At 46.6% G+C, this 19763-nt stretch overlaps 1 protein-coding gene across 1 annotated transcript in view; it reads left to right on the forward strand.

Moving 5' to 3' along the window:
* SMC2 (structural maintenance of chromosomes 2) overlaps window positions 1-19763 on the forward strand; it is a 348380-nt gene that overhangs the window by 318221 nt on the left and 10396 nt on the right. Inside the window, exon 24 of the mRNA XM_069238504.1 lies at window positions 5807-5954. Coding sequence (XP_069094605.1) covers window positions 5807-5954 — 148 coding nt within the window. The remainder of the gene's footprint in view (window positions 1-5806; window positions 5955-19763) is intronic.

Here is a 19763-nt window from a genome sequence, read left to right on the forward strand (position 1 = left end):
ACATATTTATGCTCTATTGTAGTATTTAATATAAAAATTAAAAAAAACTTCATAGAAATAAAGCATTTTTAGCCTGTTTTTAACATGATAGCCTGCATGATTATTTATTACACATGTATAATATGTGTATATTTGATATATGCTCCGGGGTCCCCGCACAAGGGCGGGAATATTCAATGTTTATGACTTTGATGAGGATACCCCTGGAAGAGAACTAGGATTTACAGGTAAGTAACTTATCCTTAGCCACCTACTAACTGGACGCGGTACCAGCCCTTGTGCAGCTAGGATCCTTTGTTGAAGTTGTCCACAAAGATTCTAACCTTTATGAATGAGAAATTAAACAAGATCCCATACAATCTTTGCACTGATTCGTAATGTGGAAGGGCAGCTTGCAGGGGTTAGAGAGGAGCACTTCCCTTTTATATGCTCTTATCTGCATACATAACCAGTAGATCTCTTGCACATCATTTACATCTTGACACCATAACCAACTCTTTTGGTTGGTATGTACTCCAAGAACAGCACTCACACTTTATTCAGTATTAAGGACTCATCTGCTGCATTCATTCCAGGCGTATACATTTTTGGAAACCTGCCAGACAAATGTTCCAGAACAGGATGAATCTTGAACATCCTGCTTGGTCTGGTTGGTCACGGGGCAATACTGAAGTTACTGAAATGCACCATATGCTGCAAAATCAAAAATGTGTCTGCTCATGACCATTGTGAATCTGGGTGTTGCCCAAATAGTGCTAGTAGTCCTGCTAGACTCTGCACTTGGTTTGTGCACTATTGCCATCTTGAGCGGAATGCCCAGAAAGGTTTTTTAGCTCCCCAAGTGAAGTGAAAGCCCACCGGTGAGCCCTAGAATGAGATCCTAGAATGCCTCCTGAGAAACTTCGGCAAGCAGATTTGTTTGGTACACTATTTCCTCAAGGAAGTCTGCACCCAGAAAGAGATGGACGTAGTCAATAGGCAAAAAGTATTCACTTTACATTCAGCCTCTATATTGAATGGAGGAATTTGTGGCTGAAGTAAATTGGAGGGCTGCTAAGAGGTAACTGCCTGTGTGTGTGTGCGCCATATCTGCCTGCTCTCTGGATTGGGCTACCCCGCTAGTGTCTTGCCACTGAATGAACTCGGGTAGCAAAAAGACATCATGACTGCCAATACCATGTGCCTCATGATTCCAGATTCTGTTCCATTATCCTTTCTCTTTAATGCGATCTCAAAATCATATCCTCCCTTACAGCGGGCCTCCATTACTTAAGTTAGGGCCTGGGCAGCAGTAATCCACCAAGATGTCATCTCTGTTAACAGTCTTAACCTTTTATCTTGAAATACTATGTCCTACATAGAAGGCAGAAGTGTACTTGCAAATCAGTGCATGGGTGTGTGTTAGATATGTAAAGAAGTGGAAAAGCAAAAAAACACTTGCCTCTCAATGCTGGAATCCAAAGAAGCTCTCCAAAAACATAGAGACCAAAAGAAAAAAGTACTACTTAAACTTGACACATATGGAATACCACAGCATACATTATCCACCCCAGCCACTAGTCATCTGTTATGGCATTCACAGGGTTGCAACCTTTTTTCCACAAAACAGAGGATACCAGCCATGTATTAATGTTTTTTCTATACCAGCTTGTAAATTAAAATAATATAATTTTTTGTTTTAATATCACATTTTGCTATGAACACAAGACTAATGCTAAAAAAACAACAAACAGTGGATTATCCACTAACCTTGGTGTAAGAAGCTGGCTCTTTGTGATATATTGGTAACTAGATATACCCTGTAAACAGTCCAGGGATTCCCTCACAAGTGGACATAGGCTTGCTATGCAATCCCAAAGTGCTCTATTAAGAGGTAGTGTGATCGAGCATTAGGCCTAACACAGATGAGTGAAAGACATCTACAAATACACACGCTAGTCAGTAAATGAGATGCACGACTCAAGGAGGAGATCCACGCCAATTTATAGAAATAGCAAGTATCTTTATATACGTTTAGGCATCAGAGAAAAAATTGTTCAGGTAAGAACATTTTTAAATATAAACTCTTTTCACTTTAAAAAGTGGACACAGTGCAATTTCGGCGTTCTGCAATGTATTCTATGCAAAAAGAACATGTTCTACAAACAGGTATAATACAACAACTTACAGGACCAATGTGTCGGAGTTAAGTTGAGGGGTGGGCAAGGTACAAAGCAGAACCAGCAGTACACCACACCCAGCACGGGGGCAGCCAGGCGCACGGTGCAAAACAGCGTCTGGTGCCCAATGCCTTTCAATAGAGATTGGATTCTGTGGGGAAAAGGCTGCAGGCTCTGGCTAGGAAGCCAGTCGGGCTGAACAAACAGTGGGGCTCAGGCCCCATGATGCTCAGGTACGGGGGACACCCTTGGTTTTCCTCTCCACGGCGTGGGGCGACTGGTGCAGAGTGTTTTCAGGAGTTGTTTTTTTCTTCTTTTTTTTACCAGAGTGGTTGCGGTAGAGGGGGCCTGCGTGCAGATGCTGCAGGGATCGTCGGGAAGTGCAGGAGGGGTGAAACCATGGTGGACTCGAAGTCTGCTGGGATGGGGGACCTTGCTGGCATTTCAGCTTGGTCCAGGGGCAACAAGTGGCATGGTGGCTTCAGGTGTCAGGATTTGGCAATTCCGGTGGCCTCAGAGTCTTTTTCTTGGAGTTTGTAGGAGAGCAGGTCCACTGATCACAGGAGGTCTTGGGCCTTTATCGAAGGCAGACAGTCTCCCCTGTGTTTCTAGGGCCAACAGCTGCAGGACGAGTGGACTATGGTGCAGTTTTCGACCCACGATGCAGACGGCCAGCGGGGTTGGTTCCAGATTAGCTGCTTAATCTCTTTTCTCTGCTTTTTGGCTCTTCAGTGTCCTTGGTGGTCTTAGGTTATCAGGATATGTTTCTCTGGTGCCAGGAGCTGTTTTAAATATTGAATGGAGGAGCATTAGTGGAGTGTATGGCAGTAGCCAATGGGCTACTGACCCTTGGGGTCACTATGCCCCCTATATTACCACTTATTGTGGGAAGTGAGCATGCCCCTGTCCCAGAATTCCTAGGTATACCATCACAAAGATGTCTACTTCAGAAAAATCGTGTTCACCTCGGATTAGCCCACCCTTAGGGGTGGTATTACAATAAGGGTGGCACGCCTACCTGACTAGCTCATTTCCCAACCTATCCAGGTGCCAAAGGGGGTCTGGTGAAGGCGGTCAGTTTCCTCCCCTATGAGGTGGAGCCAGGTTTGCATTTCAAAAGCGGCCACCCTTTGAGGCTTGCCGCCTTTGGAAGGCTGATCAGCAGGTCATCCTGTGGGAGGGGGGTGTTACACATCCTGTTTCTGGACAGGCTTGGGCTTCCTGAGAGCAGAACGCTCTCACCCGAGGAAGTCAGAACAGGTTCGCGGGTGGCAGGCTGGCAGAAACTAGTCAGCAAGCACACCATAGGCTGGTAGGTTTTCAGGGGGCACCTCTAAGGTGCCCTCTGGGTGCATGTATTGATAAATCCATCACTGGAGTTAGTATGCGTTTATCAATATGAGATGTTTAATACCAAATATTCCTCTTTTACAGTGAAGCCATCAAGTAGCTGGGGAACCTGTTTAAACCAGTGTCCAGTACATGGTTCAAAATGGCTTCTCTGGTCATTTGCACGAACAGTAACAGAGGCATACCTGCTCATGCAGGTATGTCTTCACATTTAATAAGCAATTGCCTTAGTGCTGTCAGGTTCTGCTGTAGGGGTGACTTTCAAATATTACATGCAGTGATAGAGGGACATGGCACACAAGGCTGTCTGACATGTTGTGTTTTCACTTTTGTCTGCACCCAGACACACATCCTGCAATGGCTGCCTGGCATTTGCCTAGTGAATGGTCCCTTAGGGTGGCACAATTCATGCTGCAACCCTTAGGGACCCTGTGAGGGTGCTAAAAGATTTGGCAATTGGGGAAACAGTTGTACAGTTTTAGAAAAGAGAACTGGCACTGAGGACCTGGTTAGCAGGAACCCAGTGCACTTTCAGTCGAAATCGCATAATGTCCCAAGCAAAATGTGGGGGTAACCATGAAAAAGAGCCACTTTCCTAGACTTGGATTTAAGAGCAGCATGATGTAAAGTGATTCAATGCCGCACAAGGGTTAGTAAGCACTACATAAATGCAATTAAAACAGTTTCATTCATGCCAACATTTTAAAACTTGGCAGAGGGAGATTTTGAGCAACAAAAAATTGTGGAAATCTTTTTTCTCCTATTGACTTATATTGTACAATTTTAGGTAGCCAACAGTTTAAAAAATAAAAAGCATTAACAGCATCGGCCTGGGCTAGAAACTGGACCTAGGCATGAAAACTGGCACCGTTAGCAAACCAGGTAGCTAAAAAAGTGGCCCACATTTGCACATTGGGGTAGTTTTGAGCTGTTAAAGGCCCTCTGTATAGGTGTTTTGCAAGGTATAGAAGACTACACTCTTTTGTGCTTGCTGCAGGCAATGTTGGAGTATCCGGGAAATCAATAGTAAAAACCGGACCAAACCATAAAATAGGCCCTCAAACTGCAAAAATAGGCCTAGACACTCATGAGTCAGACCAGGACCTTTGGCATTGCCAGATCACCCTAGGCCAGTCTGATCCTTGCAGCCCTTTTGGCCACCTCATCCCCTGGGGCCAGTCATAACTTTTTTTGGGGGGGGGAGGAGAGGGGGTGAATTCAGCCCACAACCTGGGGAAACCAAACACTTCTTTGATGATAATGATGCCACCAGAGGTGCACCGCAAGCTCAAGTGTAAATCATACCCCACCCCTCCCATCCAAACAAAACAAAATTTCCTGGTGGATCAGTGAAGTTTGACCTCCTTTTTTTGCTGGCTGGTAGATGGTGCTTCTGTGCGCCACAAGCAGGCATTTGATTTGAGGAACGTGGGATGGCTGCCTCTGGGATGGAACTCCACCAGACGTGCAGGAGCAACTCTCCTGCCCTGTCCTTGCCTCTCTGTTGGGAGTTTGCTAAATCAGTGTGCCTAGCAGCGTGCTGATATCACAGAAGGTTGGGTGGGAGCCAAAGTGGAAGTGATTCTGCTCCAAATTTAAATAAAACAAAAGCCTCCGGTTCTAGCACCAGAGGTTTCTTTCCAAGCCTCCACAGGGCCTGCATAAAGCAGCACTTTGGAGTTACACCCACACTGAATAGGTTGTTAGTAGATAGTACGCAGCAAAAGTAGGAGAGCTCTAGTTTGTTCCTTGGGCTGATAATTATTAGGTGTTTTTTTTTTTTTTTAAAGCTACTAATTTTTGGCACTGAAGGATTAGCAACAATGAACAGGATCTCATGGTATGCATTGCGAATGACTGACTTGCAGTCACTGAGTTGGGGTTTAGAGGGGCAAATCACAAGCATGCTTTACTGTATGACTTGTCTTGGAGACCAATTATGGAAAGGTGTTTGATTCTAGGTTACAGAGTACACATTTAACTCTACATTAATCAGGCTTGTCAAACTGTATTTTGTATTCTTGAACAATGCACATGTTGGGATGCTTCAAGGAAATATTTTTTAGTTCCTGACCGTGTTTACTGTATTGCTAAACATAGCAGATGGTTTGACATGTGCGTAATAGCCATTGTGCTTGCTGGTGAAAATGTAGAGCTTCCAAAATGAGTATATGTTTATGAAAAGCTTTATTGTTCTTCCCTCTATGCATGTTGAATGAGAAAGGGTTGTTTAAGATAATTGTCTTTATTCATTGGATTCATTATAATGTGCTACTAATGTCACTTTTATTTTGAAGGTCATTGGTTGCCCTGTCGCTTATTCTCGCAATGCTTCTCTTCAAACCTGCTCCCATTTACATCCTGGATGAAGTGGATGCTGCTCTCGATCTCTCCCATACGCAAAACATCGGTCAAATGCTTAGGACACATTTTAGGCATTCACAGGTATGGTAACTGAAACAGCCAGAAGGGTAATTTTGAACATTAATCAGTGTCTGGTTTGTTTGTTGCATGTCTATTTTCAAGGTTCATCTGCTATGTGGACTTTTTCTAGTAGTGATCTTCAAATAGTGATCAGTGGTGCAACATATTGCATGTTTGTGCACCTGTAGACCAATTGAAGTATATCCAGGAGCATGCAGTGTTGCTGCCATTCTATTTAGAAGTTTGACAACATTTTATGACCTCAACCATTGTGAAAGTTCAAGCAGCATCAAGCCTGTGTTCAACAAGTTACTTACCTTTGGCAATGCGTTTTCTGGTATAGACTATCTAACTATAGATTGCCCAGCTCAGAATATTCCCCAGGTGTCACACTGGATCAGGAAAATCTTGAGCCGGTCCTCAGCGCACTGGTAGGTGTTGTTCTGCTTGTGATCCACCTAAATAGGCACCACCCTGGTGTGCTGACATCTATTTTTTGTGACCATTTCCATGCCAAAAACAGAGCCATGTAAAAAAAAAAGAAAAAAAAATGTATATTGAAGACCAGTGTGCAGATTCTGAGTATCTTTTGGATGTCAGCCCATTTTGCAGTCTCTCTCCCAGAAAACGTGTTACCAAAGCTAAGTAATTTGTTCTCCTGATAGACTTCAGATTCTTCATCTTAAAATTGATACTTATGGAGTATCTCCTTGGTGTTGGGACTGCGAACTGGCTACGCCTAAAAGTCCTCGAGGATTGACTGGGCAAAATCCATATATCTACTTACCTGGCTGTTGAAGCAGTAGTGCTTCATGAGTGCCTTCAGGAGGTTGCTTTTTCACCTGTGCATAGCAGATTTTTATGCAGAGTACAGTCCATTGGGAGATGGTCAGTTTCTGCACGGCCTTCCCCTTCACTCTGGTAAACTCAATGAAGAGGTGATCGTCCACCCGATAGTCTTTGGTGCAATCAATGTAGGAGAGAGCTCTCTTTAGGTCCAAACAATGGAGTCTCTCCTTCTAGGAAGGAGGAGGCAAAGCATAGAAAACAGGCAGAGTGATGCGCTGGCGACACTAAAGGGAGTGACCCTCCTGGCTGATGTGATGCCATCAGGAAAGCTATATGGTCAAGAGCCACAGAGGGCAGCTTGCAGGGACAAAAGAGAAAATAAATCAGGTAAGTAAGAATCAACATAAGGTCTCATTGGGGCATAACAAAGGAGGCAGGCAGAATGAGTGTTGCAGGCCCTTCAAAAAAAAAAAAAAAAAGTCCCAACCAGAGACTTAAACAGAGAGAGAGTTTATCCGACAACTGCAGAAAAGCAAAGTTGTCTTATAATTAACCCCCAGTAGTGCTCAGGGCAAGGCCTTGCCACGCTAAAGAAAAAACAAGCAACAAAACCTTTAACGGGCTCAGAAAGGGGATTAACCTGGAATGAAAAACACTGAGCCACAAACCTATCTAAAGGCATGTTAGACGGTCTTAGTCCAAGAACACCTGGCTACAAGGATGACATCACAAACCTCAGGAGGGAGATAAGAAACTCACAACTGCATGAAGGTGGGTGGTGTGCAGGCTCAGGTCAAGGACCCTGCCGCAGCCTGACTGGAGGAGTGAAGCTCAGGCATTCTGGATACCACACCCTCTTAGCTCAGTCCGGTGCCCATAGGATGACTTTGGCCCGGATGGTCATGATCTGCTTGAGAACTTAGAGCAGTAGTGCTATTGACAGAAAGATGTACAGGAGTCCTGAGCCCCACTTGAGATGGCATGTGTCTCCGTATGGGAGCTGTCTTGGAAAATCCAGAGCGCAGAAGTGCAGACATTGCACGTTCTTAGCGGTGGTGAATAGATTAGCCCTATAACCACCTCTGGATGCAGACGGCATTCGTGATTTGCTAGGCATTGATGGCTGAGCTCGCCCTCCCTGGTACTGAAAGAGCCTGCCTGATGCATGACTAGGAAGATGTTGTGGTGCTCTAGGCACATCCAGAGGTCTAGAGACTCCTGGCACAGGCTCCACAATCCAGCCCCACCATGTTGTTGCAGTACATCGTGGTGGTGTTGTCCGTAAACACCTGAACCAGTCTTCCCTTGATGAATGGAAAGAATGCTTTCAAAGCCAAGCAAATTGCACTCAACTCCAACATACTGATGTGGAGCTGAGGCTCTGCTGGACACCAGAATTCTCTAATGTCTACCTCTCCAAGTTGGCTGCTGCAGGAGTGATGCATCTGTCACCACTTTTCTGCGGGTTGGGAAGAGAGATGGGACTGCCGTTGACCCAATTGTGGTTTATCAGGAGCTACTGCAGATCATTTGCAGTACCTTATCTGGACTAGATTGAGGAGACTCCCCTCATTTAGAGCCCACTGGGACTTCAGATCCCACTGCAGCACTTGCATATGCCATTGGGCATATTGACCACCAAGATGTAGAAGGCCATGTGACCCAGCAACCTCCAGTCAGTTTCACCAAAATCCAGGATAGAGGCTGAAACATCAAAATCATAGCCTAAATATCCAGGACTTGTCTCTCCAGAGGATAGGCACGGAATGCACTGTCTAGAATGGCTCTGATGGAAGGGAGTGTCTGAGAGGGAGTCAGGTGTGACCTTGGCATGTTGATAATAAACTCCAGCAAATGCAAGAGGGTCACTGTAGTCTGGGGGTGGGTGAGTACTACCTGGGAAGATCCTGCCTTCAGCAGTCAGTCGTCTAGGTAAGAGAAGACCAGAAATCTTAACCTCTGTAGATGGGTTGCAACCACTGCCATCATTTTCATGAACACCCGAGGAACACTGGGGAGCACAACGAACTGAAAATGCATGTAGCCCACTTTGGACTGCAAGTAATATGTCTGTGCCGGCAGGATGCGGGTGTGAAAATAGACGTTCTGCAGATCCATCACTACCATCCAGGATCTAGGGCGGATACGATCAGAGCTAGCATGAGCATCTTGAATTTCTCTTTTCACAGAATGGTATTGAGAGGGCATAGATCTAGGATCCAGTGGAGGCCTCTGTCCTTTATTGGCACCAGGAAGTAGCAGGAATAACTACCACGGCTTTGTTCTAGCATTGGCAACCTCTCAATGGCTCCTTTAGTCAAAAGAGCCTGCATTTCCTGATGGAGTAAATTGAGATGTTTCTAGGTCAACAGTTCATGAAATGGTGGCAAAGGCTGGGGCTTGGCCACAAATAGTAGGGCATACCCCTTCACGATCTGAAGCACTCGATTGTCTGATGTAATGGAGGTCCTTTGGGGCAGGTGGTGCCTGATCCCATTGCCAGACAGGGTCTTCCTCCAACGGACCATACAGCTCCTCCTCATCACCCCCTTCAGGATGGTAGGGCCTGCCAATGGGCGGAAACTTAAGAGGATGGTAGGGGCTAGATGGCGCTAAGGTGGCACAAGATCAGTGTTGGGGAGAATGATAGTCTCATTGTGAAGTTGTGCTAAATTGAACGGAGCTGTGTCCAATGGAGGCATGAACGGCACAAACGGATCCTGAGGTCCCGGCTGGAGTGTACTGTAAATCAGCACTGCCACCACACGGCTCCGTGGGACTCGAAGGCACACCAGAGGGAGTCAATGGGCCAAACATACCATGCATGGCGCGTAGAACTTAATTGCACAGTCATCGCTCTGGCTCTGGGGAACTCAGGGTAGCTCAAAGCAGACCCTGACTCCGCCTCACCTGGTGGAGAGGGGGAGGCACAGGGCCTAGAAGCACGAGGTCAAGCGGATGAAGCCAAACAGTGCTTTGACTTTTTCTTGCATTTCTTCAATTTGCCTGACTTAGACAAGTATGTCTTGGAGCAGGAAGGCTGTTGTCTGTGGGAACAGCTTCTGGAACAGCCCCATGATCTTCAACGAGATCGGGACCAAGAACAGTGTGGGGCTTTCTACTGTGCCGGCAAGAGCTTAATCGCCTACTTATTAATCGCCATCATGTGCATAGAGTTAAACTTGACGCAGTCACCAGAGACAGGCCTGGTGGGGGCTGGACACAGACATCTGTCTGTAGCAATCCCTGCAAGGTTTTTACCCGCAAGGCTTAGTAATGGACATATCCCTAGCACACTGGGAGCAAATCAAAAAACAAAAATTTAAATAGCAAAAGTTTTTTTAAAAAAAGTTGTCCCAAAAGTCACTGAGGTAGCTCACATGATCCATGCTGTTGGCACAGAAAGATAGGAAATGCCAGTGCACCGGTGTGGCACCTATATTAGCATTGTGACTGCACTTTCAATGTGGAGCCAAATGACTCCACCTACCAGCGTGCAGCTGTGCTGCTCAACATTTTCCAGGTCCAGTACACCGGAGAATTTTCTGATTTGAAGACTCAACAGTCAGAGGTCTCTATCAAAAGCTTTAATATCAGTCTCAGTAGTTGCTGTTCGCTTTAGGACTCTGAACAAAGGGAGAAATGTGTTTTATGACCTAGTCTCGAGTTGTTGATCAGAGTCAACAGGAGTTTAATAATCATGAGGGAAGCTTCTAAATACTCGTTAAATTGTAAGTCATTTGAGTCTCAACCATGGAATATTTCAGGGAAATCATTTTGACATCTGTTCCTTTCTTTCTGTGCCTTCCAATGCAAATCTGCAGCACCTATTTAAGTTTTGTTAGTTTTCCTGTAATTTCTGAGTGTTTCAAAGCCAGTGTTCTAAAGAACAGTATCCCGTCCAATGACAAATAGTATGACAGCCGTGCTGCGACTGCACGGTGCAGATGTCAGTCAGAAACCTGCTGACTGCATTTTTGGTGCCTAGATTCTGGCCAGGACTCGTACAATAAGTGTGACCTCATGCACTGAGAGGTAAATAGAGACCGGGAGGTGGAGCTGTGCGTTGCCAAACAGAAGTCGTGGCCTTCCCATAAGCCCTTCAACCACTCTGCTTCACGCTCAAACTCTTCCAGTAAGTCCATGTTCAAGCACAAGACATGAAAGCAGGTCTTGAGCGCATCTAGCCTCGAGCTACACACGAGACCCTGCTACACAGATTCCACCTATGTCTAACCATGAACTGACTTTGGTCCAAGCCCTGCCGATGTTGTGCTTGAAATTACAAAAGCAAAACTGTCATCTTGCAGCCTGACTCCAACCCAGTGCCTCTGCCACCTCACACCTACTAGAAGACTTCAATATCCTCACATAGACAAGTCAGTGCCTTTCTTTCTGGGCCTTGAAACATGAATACAAAAGTCTGCTGCCTCTCATCAGTTGATAGACCTGCATGAAGTCTGCCTCTGGTGCTTAGGGTTGGGGCACATTAGGAAACAGTCTCTTTATATAATGGACCAAAAAGAGGTACTCTGTGTAAAGACTCCAAGCAAACCCGTGAGGAATTAGAGGCACAAATGACAACCTGAAAGCTCTTAAGTATACAGAGTGTAGTGCTAAGCATGTATTGCACATACAAAGGCAGTAAGCGAGACACTCATTCAAGAAATCAGACACCAAGTTATAAAAATAACACATTTTATATAAATTTTTATATCAAGATAATCTGAATCGGGTGAGTATTTTTCGAGTTAGGAATTTTACAAAAGTTGACAGTACACTTTTTGGAGCGGTAACGCTATCCTATTGGGGAAAAACGTATACTGCATATGGGTACATAGCAGCGACTTACATGACCCATTTTCTAGAGTTAAATATGGGGCAATGTCCAAGGCAGCACCAATAGGTTACTTCTGGATGCATTGAGGCGTCTGGGTGCAAAGGTGCTTTTCAGCTTCTGGTGCCCTAATGTTATCCTATTGGAAAGGAACGGACTCTGCATATGGGAACTTAACGATTTACAGGTCTGTTCTTCTCGACTTGAGGCAAGTATGGGGTAAGGTCCAAGGCCACACCATCAGTTCACCTGGGAGGTGGGAGGGGCTCTGTGGTGTCAGAGTGCAGAGGTGTTACTGCATTGGGTGTCCCATTCACTTAATTGGAAATTGGTTTGGTTAGAAAGAGGCTGCAAGCAGGGACCTGGGCAGCCAGTCCAGGGGAACCCACAAGGGGGGCTCGACCCTTGAGATCCTCTGGCACATAGGGACACTGTTGTCTGACTTCTTGGGCTGTGGGGCTCGGGTGCAGTGTTGTCTTTTGGCATCTGGTTCCAGTGCAGGAGATGCTTGCGCTTGGAGGGGGCCTGCATAGGGAAGGTGCAAGCACCATTGGGAACTCCACAGTGGGTGAACTCAAGCTAGGCTTAGTCTCTGGAGGGCCTTGGAGCCACATTGACACTGTTGGCCCAATTTAGCTCAGACTAGGTGGGTCGGATGCAGTACTGATGTCCGGCGTCTGGTTTTTGGCGGTCTCGCAGTTCTTTCTTGGGTTACCTGCAGATGCAGGAAAAGAGCTCCTCTGCTTCAAAGGAGTTCTTGTCGATTTACAAAGCACTGGCAGCTCTGTCTTTTGGATGCTGCAGGTCAGTTGCTCCTCAAGGGTTGGGTGCAGCAAGCACACCGGCAGCGTTTGCGCTAAGTCAGTTGTGCTCCTCTGTTGTCAGATCAGCAGGCTTCTTTGTCCACTCCTTTTGTGCCCAGTGAAGATCTAATGTCCTGGTATTAGAGGGTCCCCTAAATATTCAGCTAGGGGGCATTAAGGGGAGGGAATGGTAGTAGCCAATGGTCTGCTTACCTTTGGGTCACTACACCCCCTAGAGGACCACTTTCTTTGGGGAGTGGGCATCACTGTGTCCCAGAATTCCTAATTCCACCACACACAAGATGGCAGAATTCCTGGGGGGAGAGTCCGCAATACGTTTCGACTCCTTGTCTGAAGGAGTCTTGACTAACTAATGTGTATGCGAATTGCTAATAGTGGTCTGCTTCCAAACTCCCAGGAACTTGATGCTGCGTAGGAAAATCTGAATCGCCAGATGATGGTCTGTGTTGTCTGGCCATTTCCCTGTCCACTGGTGAGAAGAGTAAGGTTTAGCCCAGGTGCCGGTCAGATGTCATCCAGGTTTCAGAGAGGTCTCCACAAACTGGTGGCTGCTTGGCTTCAACCTTACCAGTAGCAAAACCCTCTCCTTTCGGGCACCAAGATCTGATGGCAGTGGCCGAGCTGGACAAAAAAAAAGTTCTATACATTGTAAAGACATGTTCCCCCGGCCTGGAGTGCTCAACTGTACTGTTGTCTAGATCACTACATTTTCTTTTTGTCATAGGCGAACATGGATCATGCATGTGCAGCATGACAGCCTGTCTCACGGATTGAGATTTTACCCAAAGTGCTACCCTCATGATGGTGGAAGTTTACCGCCTTCAAAGGAGTTAAGCAGTACAAGTGAAGCGGTGGCAGCATACTGTGTAGTAATCTAGTAGTGAACAGGGCCTTTTTACCCTGTCACTGGAGTAAGGCTTACAGGCTGATTTACCCCTTTAAAAGTTCTGTTCCTGTGTTCTTAACTCGCCCTTGGCCGACATCGGGTAGCTGTTTGATAAAGACATAGAACTGGAGTAGTGGGGCTGCACTGGTTGGAAGTGGGCTTTCGAAGGGTTCAAATCAGGGATAGAGCAGTACTGTGTATTACATGTGAGATTAGCATGTGCGGAGTATATGTATGCCTGTGAGGAATACATGACGTTAAAGATGTAGTGGTGTGCCGTGCATGCGCAAAGAGAGCATGTGTGAGTGTATATGTACTTGGGTGAAATACAACACATTAATGGTGAAACGTTGGGTAGGGCGCACATGATTGAGTGTATGTGCTGTATGGGTGTTTGTAAATAGCACATCCTGGATAAAGATAGAAAGGCTTTAGTGCTCAACAATGCGCCCAGATTGTATACTTAATGCATATGTACAATCATTGGTGCAATGCATAGAGATAAGTGTGCTATAAATGTACGACTGAGTGTGCCTGCAATGGTACATTATATGGAGGACATTGAGTTTAATTTTTAGAAGCTCTGGCCAGCCTGGTGCTGACATGAGAAGGGGAGGAATCCCCACAAGCAGATTTGTTGATTGCTGCATTCCTGTGAGCTGGGCGGGGCACACGCTGAAGGGAAAGGAGCGCCTTCCTTTGCACTTCAAGAGGTTGCTCTTTCATTCAGTGATGGATCACAAGTATGTGTCCGGAAACATCTCAGAAAGGGAGATGGGGCTGGCAGCCAGGGATTAACTTTTTGATGCATGCATCCCTGTGGCTGACATCCAGGCCTTGTCTGTGCACTCTGGTCACTCATGAATTGTGCCATGGGTCACGCCGCTTCGGAGTCATGCTTACTGTGACAGACATCTTTCATGAGGGAAGAAGGAGAGAAGAGTCCACTTTAAAAGATATAATGAATACAAAACTTCAAAAACACAGACCCTCACATTTGGTTTCTGGAAAAGAACAATAAGAAGAGGATGTTAAGTCCCCAAACATTTGACATCTGCCAAGCGGCCAGATTAGCTGATTGATATGGGGAAGCTCTAAATTACTTCTGCCCGGGAATGGGAACAAGCCCTGCTAGTCTCTCTACTGAGTGAAAGGATATCACCCAGGGAAGCCAAGAACACCTGCCATGTAAGCCTGTGCACCAGCCCCCACCTGCTTGTCAAGGCCACTGTGTCCTGTGCGGAAGAGGAGAGCACTGGAAAGAGCAAGGTCCACTGGGTAGCCCTACTGATGGGATGCGAGGTTTGAGGATTTGGTTGTGCTCCAATGGGGCTGTAGCCCTTGTGCAAGACTGTTTTTGGCAACCCACATATGCTAGGAGAGGGCCGCCAAGGACTGTGCCAAGTATCGAATGCTGTGCGAAGGGCACCACGCCCACACAGCCTTGTTGCGGTGACCCCGCATGCCATGGGGGCCACCATTGCATTAGTAGTATGACCAGTGTGCAATGAATTGTGAACACCTGAGGACTCTGTCGCATCTGGAAGGTCCTGCAGCAAATCTGTGTGCCAGGAGGGGTTGTTGGGACCACATTACCAAAGACTACGGGCCTCTTTCCGAGACTGGAGTGAGGCTGTGACCTGCGGGTCCAGCTGCATCAAAAGAACTGCCCTGACTGACCCCCACAAGGACTAGGTGGACGTTGAAGAGGGTTACTCACCTTTGCTGGACTGCAGTCGAGAGCCGAAGGATTGAATTTCCCCACTGAGGAGAGCTTGATTTATCTAGTCACTAGTGAGATGAAAGCTACTCCTGTTGCTGGGGAGAGCTGGCTGCACCACTCCAAAGAGTGAACCTGCATTTTTCTGACACTGCTGTGTGTACAGCAAGCACCCTGACTTCTCTGAACAGGATCTGATCTTGCAATTGCCCACACTGAGGGTATCCTCTATAATGCTGAATGCTTCCATGCTACAGGAGCGGGTAAGACTTAATGTAGGGCCTGTGGGACCTATAGGATTCGATGAGGACGGTGCTACAGCACCATAGACACTTTTGACTAAAATCCTGAATAGTCAGGGAACTCTGGAGTACAACCTAATAGTGTGCATTTCCTGGATGTGGCCACCAGTGAATAAGTAATAACCCTGAGCCTGTTTCACGAAGGAGAGTGGGACAAGGTGTGTCTGACAACTAATAGAGCCCGACCTTAAGGGGGGATTGTGTTGTTGCATGTTAATGTTGCATTCCTCTGCATGTGTAGAGTTAGAAATAAAATACTTTTTCTTATGGAAGCAAGTATTTGGCTTTGCATTGATTTGTTGTTCAAACTATTTGCAATTTGAATTGAGTCATGTTCACTGACCTGTATCCAGAACCACCCCCCCACCTCCAAGGGAGCCTTTACTGCTCGACAACAGCTACCACTGAGAATCCAGTGACAAAGGGATACTTGACCCAGGGAGCAGTATCCATAGTAAGTCAGGCCCGGGACATCCGGAGCAAAAGGCCTCAACCAACACTTGTGGGCTTGTTAGCCCCTGTGTGCCTCCTGGGCCTCTGAAAGGGATTCTGACTGTGGAGATCAGGGGACTCTGGTCTCTGGCAAAAACCGGCTCTGTATAAATCTTTCAGAGCAATGGGCCATTCATCTGGTATTGAAGACCATACTGTTGTCCAAAGAGAGACCAGTGCAAGTTAACACTGGCAACACCACCATCGCCCTCATTTTGATTGCTTCAGCACTTTGCATGATTAAGCTCCAGGCTTTCTCAGTGCAGATGTCCTACACTTCCTTCCCTTCCAGAGAAATTGGTTTTAAAGACCAAGGTTGCTTTTTTGTGTAAGGTAATGAGAGCAATCCATCTTCCTCCCAGGATTCTTTGCTTCTCCTCTCCTCCTAAAAGGGGAGGAGAGACCCCATTGACTAGATCTCAGAGAGCCTTTGACTTTTACATGCATCACACAGAGGGCCATTAAGTAGACGATCAGTTTTGTGTAGGGTTCTCGGGACTAAAAAAAAAAGGTAAGGTGGTGCAGAAAAGACTCTGTCAAAGTGGATAGTCCTGCACTTAGATTTGCTATGTATTTGCCAAGAAGCAGCCTTTGGAAGCACCATGGGCTCATTCCACTATGGCCACGGCCGCTACCACTGTCTGTTCTTGACATCTTTTGGGCCATGATTTGGTTCTCAGCACACACATTCACGAAGCACTGTTTTTTAAAAGCCACATCTGACGGGAAAGACATTTTGCCCATTCGGTCCTGTGGGACTTTTTGGTTTGAATCACCTCCACCTTTGAGAGGTACTGCTTAGGTATGTATTCTAAACATGAGAAATCTGCTGTTTTGAGTATCCCTCAACAGAACTAGCTGCTTACCTTTTGTTAACCATTTTTTCTAGTGGCTACTCCGGTTCCTTGCTGCTTTTTTTGCTCAATATCCATGTAAGCAAAAACAATCGAGCAACTGTCGATGCGCAGGGTTGCACTTATAAGCATCTCCATTGTGTGACTTCTGGGGTGAAATGAGGCAAACAGAGCTGCACAACGCTGCCTAGTGGCTCGCAAGAGCAATGCTGTGAAATCTTTCAAACCCAGTGTGGCACTTGTGGAAAATTTTGTAAAGGTGAATAATTTGAAGTTAGTTGTGGCAATCACCAGAAAGAGAATTACTGAAGGTAAGTGAATTGTTAATCTCACTAAGCATCGCACTCCAGAGAGACTTATTCTGCAGGCCTTAACCTGTAAGATGAATAGTAATTAATTGTCAACTACTTCTCCACACAAGGAATCAGAGGATTGAGGCTTTTGGCAAACACTTTTTCCTCTGCTAGTCTACCACTGTGATCTGTAAATACTGTTTAGTTGCTAGGTCACAGCACACAGGTCCTTTTGGACATAGGCAGCAACATCATAAAGTTTATAGGCTATTACAGGGGTCTGGCGTATACGCAGAGTTATGGTGTGATTACAAGTTTGGCGGTCCCAGAAAGACTGCTGTGGTGGCAGTCTCTAGACCTTTGTATTAGGATTCATGCAGACTGAACAGCTGCCAACCAAGGACATCAGGAAGAGGTTGAACGATCTGACCTGGAAGGTGAGTTCCCTGGCCTTCAGGCAACACATGGAGACTTTGCGGCTGCCCCAAGTCTGCCTTTTGTCCCTTTCGTGGTTATGCCCATTTCTGGCCAGCCACTGCATGACCAAGGGTGTGGGATCCACTGACCTTGTGGATCAGGGAAGGGAGACCGTGATCTGGCAAGTCCCACACCCCTCGTACCCCCAAAACGCCCAGCAGCCTCTAAGCCTTCCTAGTCTGACTCCCCACCAGGGACCAGCAGAAGGCAGGATTTGCCATCACCTGCCCTGCTAGCAGTCTTCTGAATGCAGGTAGTCTGAATGGGCTGCACCCTCCCCTTCGAGACTAACCCTCCATCCATGCAGCCATCATAGGATCGGATGACGGAGGATCACCGGTCCCCTCTCTGCAAGAAAGTTTCAGCTCTTTTGGCCAAGGGAACCATAGGGAAGGTCCTGGTGCCAGATATAGATTGTGATTGGTATTCCTGCTATTTTCTGGTTGCGAAAAAGGGCAAGGGCCTCCACCTTGTCCTTGATCTTCGATCACTCAACCTCTTCCTCAAGAAGTTGTTAAAAATGCTCACTCTGGGTCAGGTTTTATCTGCCCAGGAGACTAGATGGTAACCATGTATGTGCAGGACACTTATTTTCATAATCTGATAACCATCTAGTTGCAGATTCCTCACCTTAGAATATTCTCCAGGCGTCCGTCTGCATCTGGGGGGTTTTCTCGAGCAGTACCCTTATGCGCCATTTGGTAGTGCCAATCGGCTCCGTTGTCTGTGCTGGATATGACATTGTGGGTTCTATATAGGCGCCGCCCCAGCACATGACACGGCTAACCTGAAGAGAGCTACCATTCAGTTAATTTTTTACTACCCTTTTTTCGACTTTGTTTTAACCTCTGGTGTGTTGAGGGATGTCCTTGATTTAGACTGGGTTCATGCCCTGAAGATCCTGTCATCTGGTGATGTCCGTGATGGATCTGCACCTCGTGGGACTTTGGTGCCTGGAGTGCAACTACGACCTGAAGTCGTGCTCAGAGTGTCGGCCATGCGCTTGAAGGCTTTGAGGGAGCAGTCCCTACAATTGATAGTGACCTGGCACTTGACTCTGCAAGTCTCCGAGAGGAAGTTCTCTGCATCAGTCACGGAGCCTCCCTCTCGTTGTCCCTCTCTAAGTCCTCAGGACAACCGGGTAAGTCTAGGCATAAGTCGTTAAAGACACAACGATTTTCTGTGGTGGTGCGGAGAGCAGCTGAGGTCCTGGACCTTGGGATGACTTTGGTGGCAGTCAGGACTAACCTGACAGAAGTGTTGCAGCCTGGAATGCGTCATCCTCCAAACCCCTTCTTCCCTTCAATGAAGCCCTTACAGATGTCCTACTGGGTGCCTGGTCCTAACCCAGCACAGGAGCGCCTGTGAACAGGACAATTGCCCAGCACAATCACCCTGCTCCGGGTGACCCAAGGTTTGCAGCATGAATCCGTTTCTGGATTCACATGCTGTGCATTATTCTGCCATCTAGTGGTTGAGTGTGACATCAGACAGCGCCCCGGACGTTCCTGTGTGTGGTAACCATTTTAAGATTATTTTTCTGCCATTGGGTTTTGAAACAAAAGGAGGAGCTTCAAAGTTTTTTGGAACAACATCGAAGAATCCTGAAAAAAAGTGAATTTCTTTTTTAAGAAATTGCCGAACGAGAGACTAAAGGGGACCTTCCCTTACATACTCCAGAAGAGGACCCTGCTGGAATTTAAATATGGCTGGAGAATTAAGCAAGGTAGGGGTCCTGGAAAACACCCTCTTTAAATTCCACCCAAACTACCATCACAAATTCGCACAGCATGATCTGCACAAAGTTTGTAACCTCTGTCCGCTGAGAGACCAAGGGGACGAGGACTGCCAGGCTGGTGCAACATTCATGCCGAAGACTGTCTAGGTGTGCCGAAAGCAGAGAAAAGAACACCCACCAGCAATGTACAGCCAGAAACCACAGGCGTCTCTGAAGGACCTGGGCCTTTCCAGTGATAATGAAGAGCAAGTCGGGGTGCAAAATCAGCCGACTGAGGATTGGACATAGAAATCCTCGAGGGTGCACAGGGAACAAAGTGACGAAGACTGTTGAAAAGAGAATAAAAAAGGTAAGGGGAAGGGGCTGCAGGGGGCTTTGAGGATGAATGAAGAACCTTGAGACAGAGCCCAGAAGAGGAGGTTGACAACTACCCCTCGAGACCCTCACCTTCTGACGGTATTACACTCTGCAATAGCCTGATAAAGAGGACAGCTGAACCTTATGGAGTGCCTCTAGCGGAAGAGAAGGGAGACTTGTGTTTTTTTTCTAGAAATTCTTATGCTATCAAGTAAGAGAAATCTGTATCTCTCAATCCTACCCAGCATACTTGACCAGGGC

Source organism: Pleurodeles waltl, chromosome 1_2, assembly GCF_031143425.1.
Source record: "Pleurodeles waltl isolate 20211129_DDA chromosome 1_2, aPleWal1.hap1.20221129, whole genome shotgun sequence".
Classification (NCBI taxonomy): domain Eukaryota; kingdom Metazoa; phylum Chordata; class Amphibia; order Caudata; family Salamandridae; genus Pleurodeles; species Pleurodeles waltl.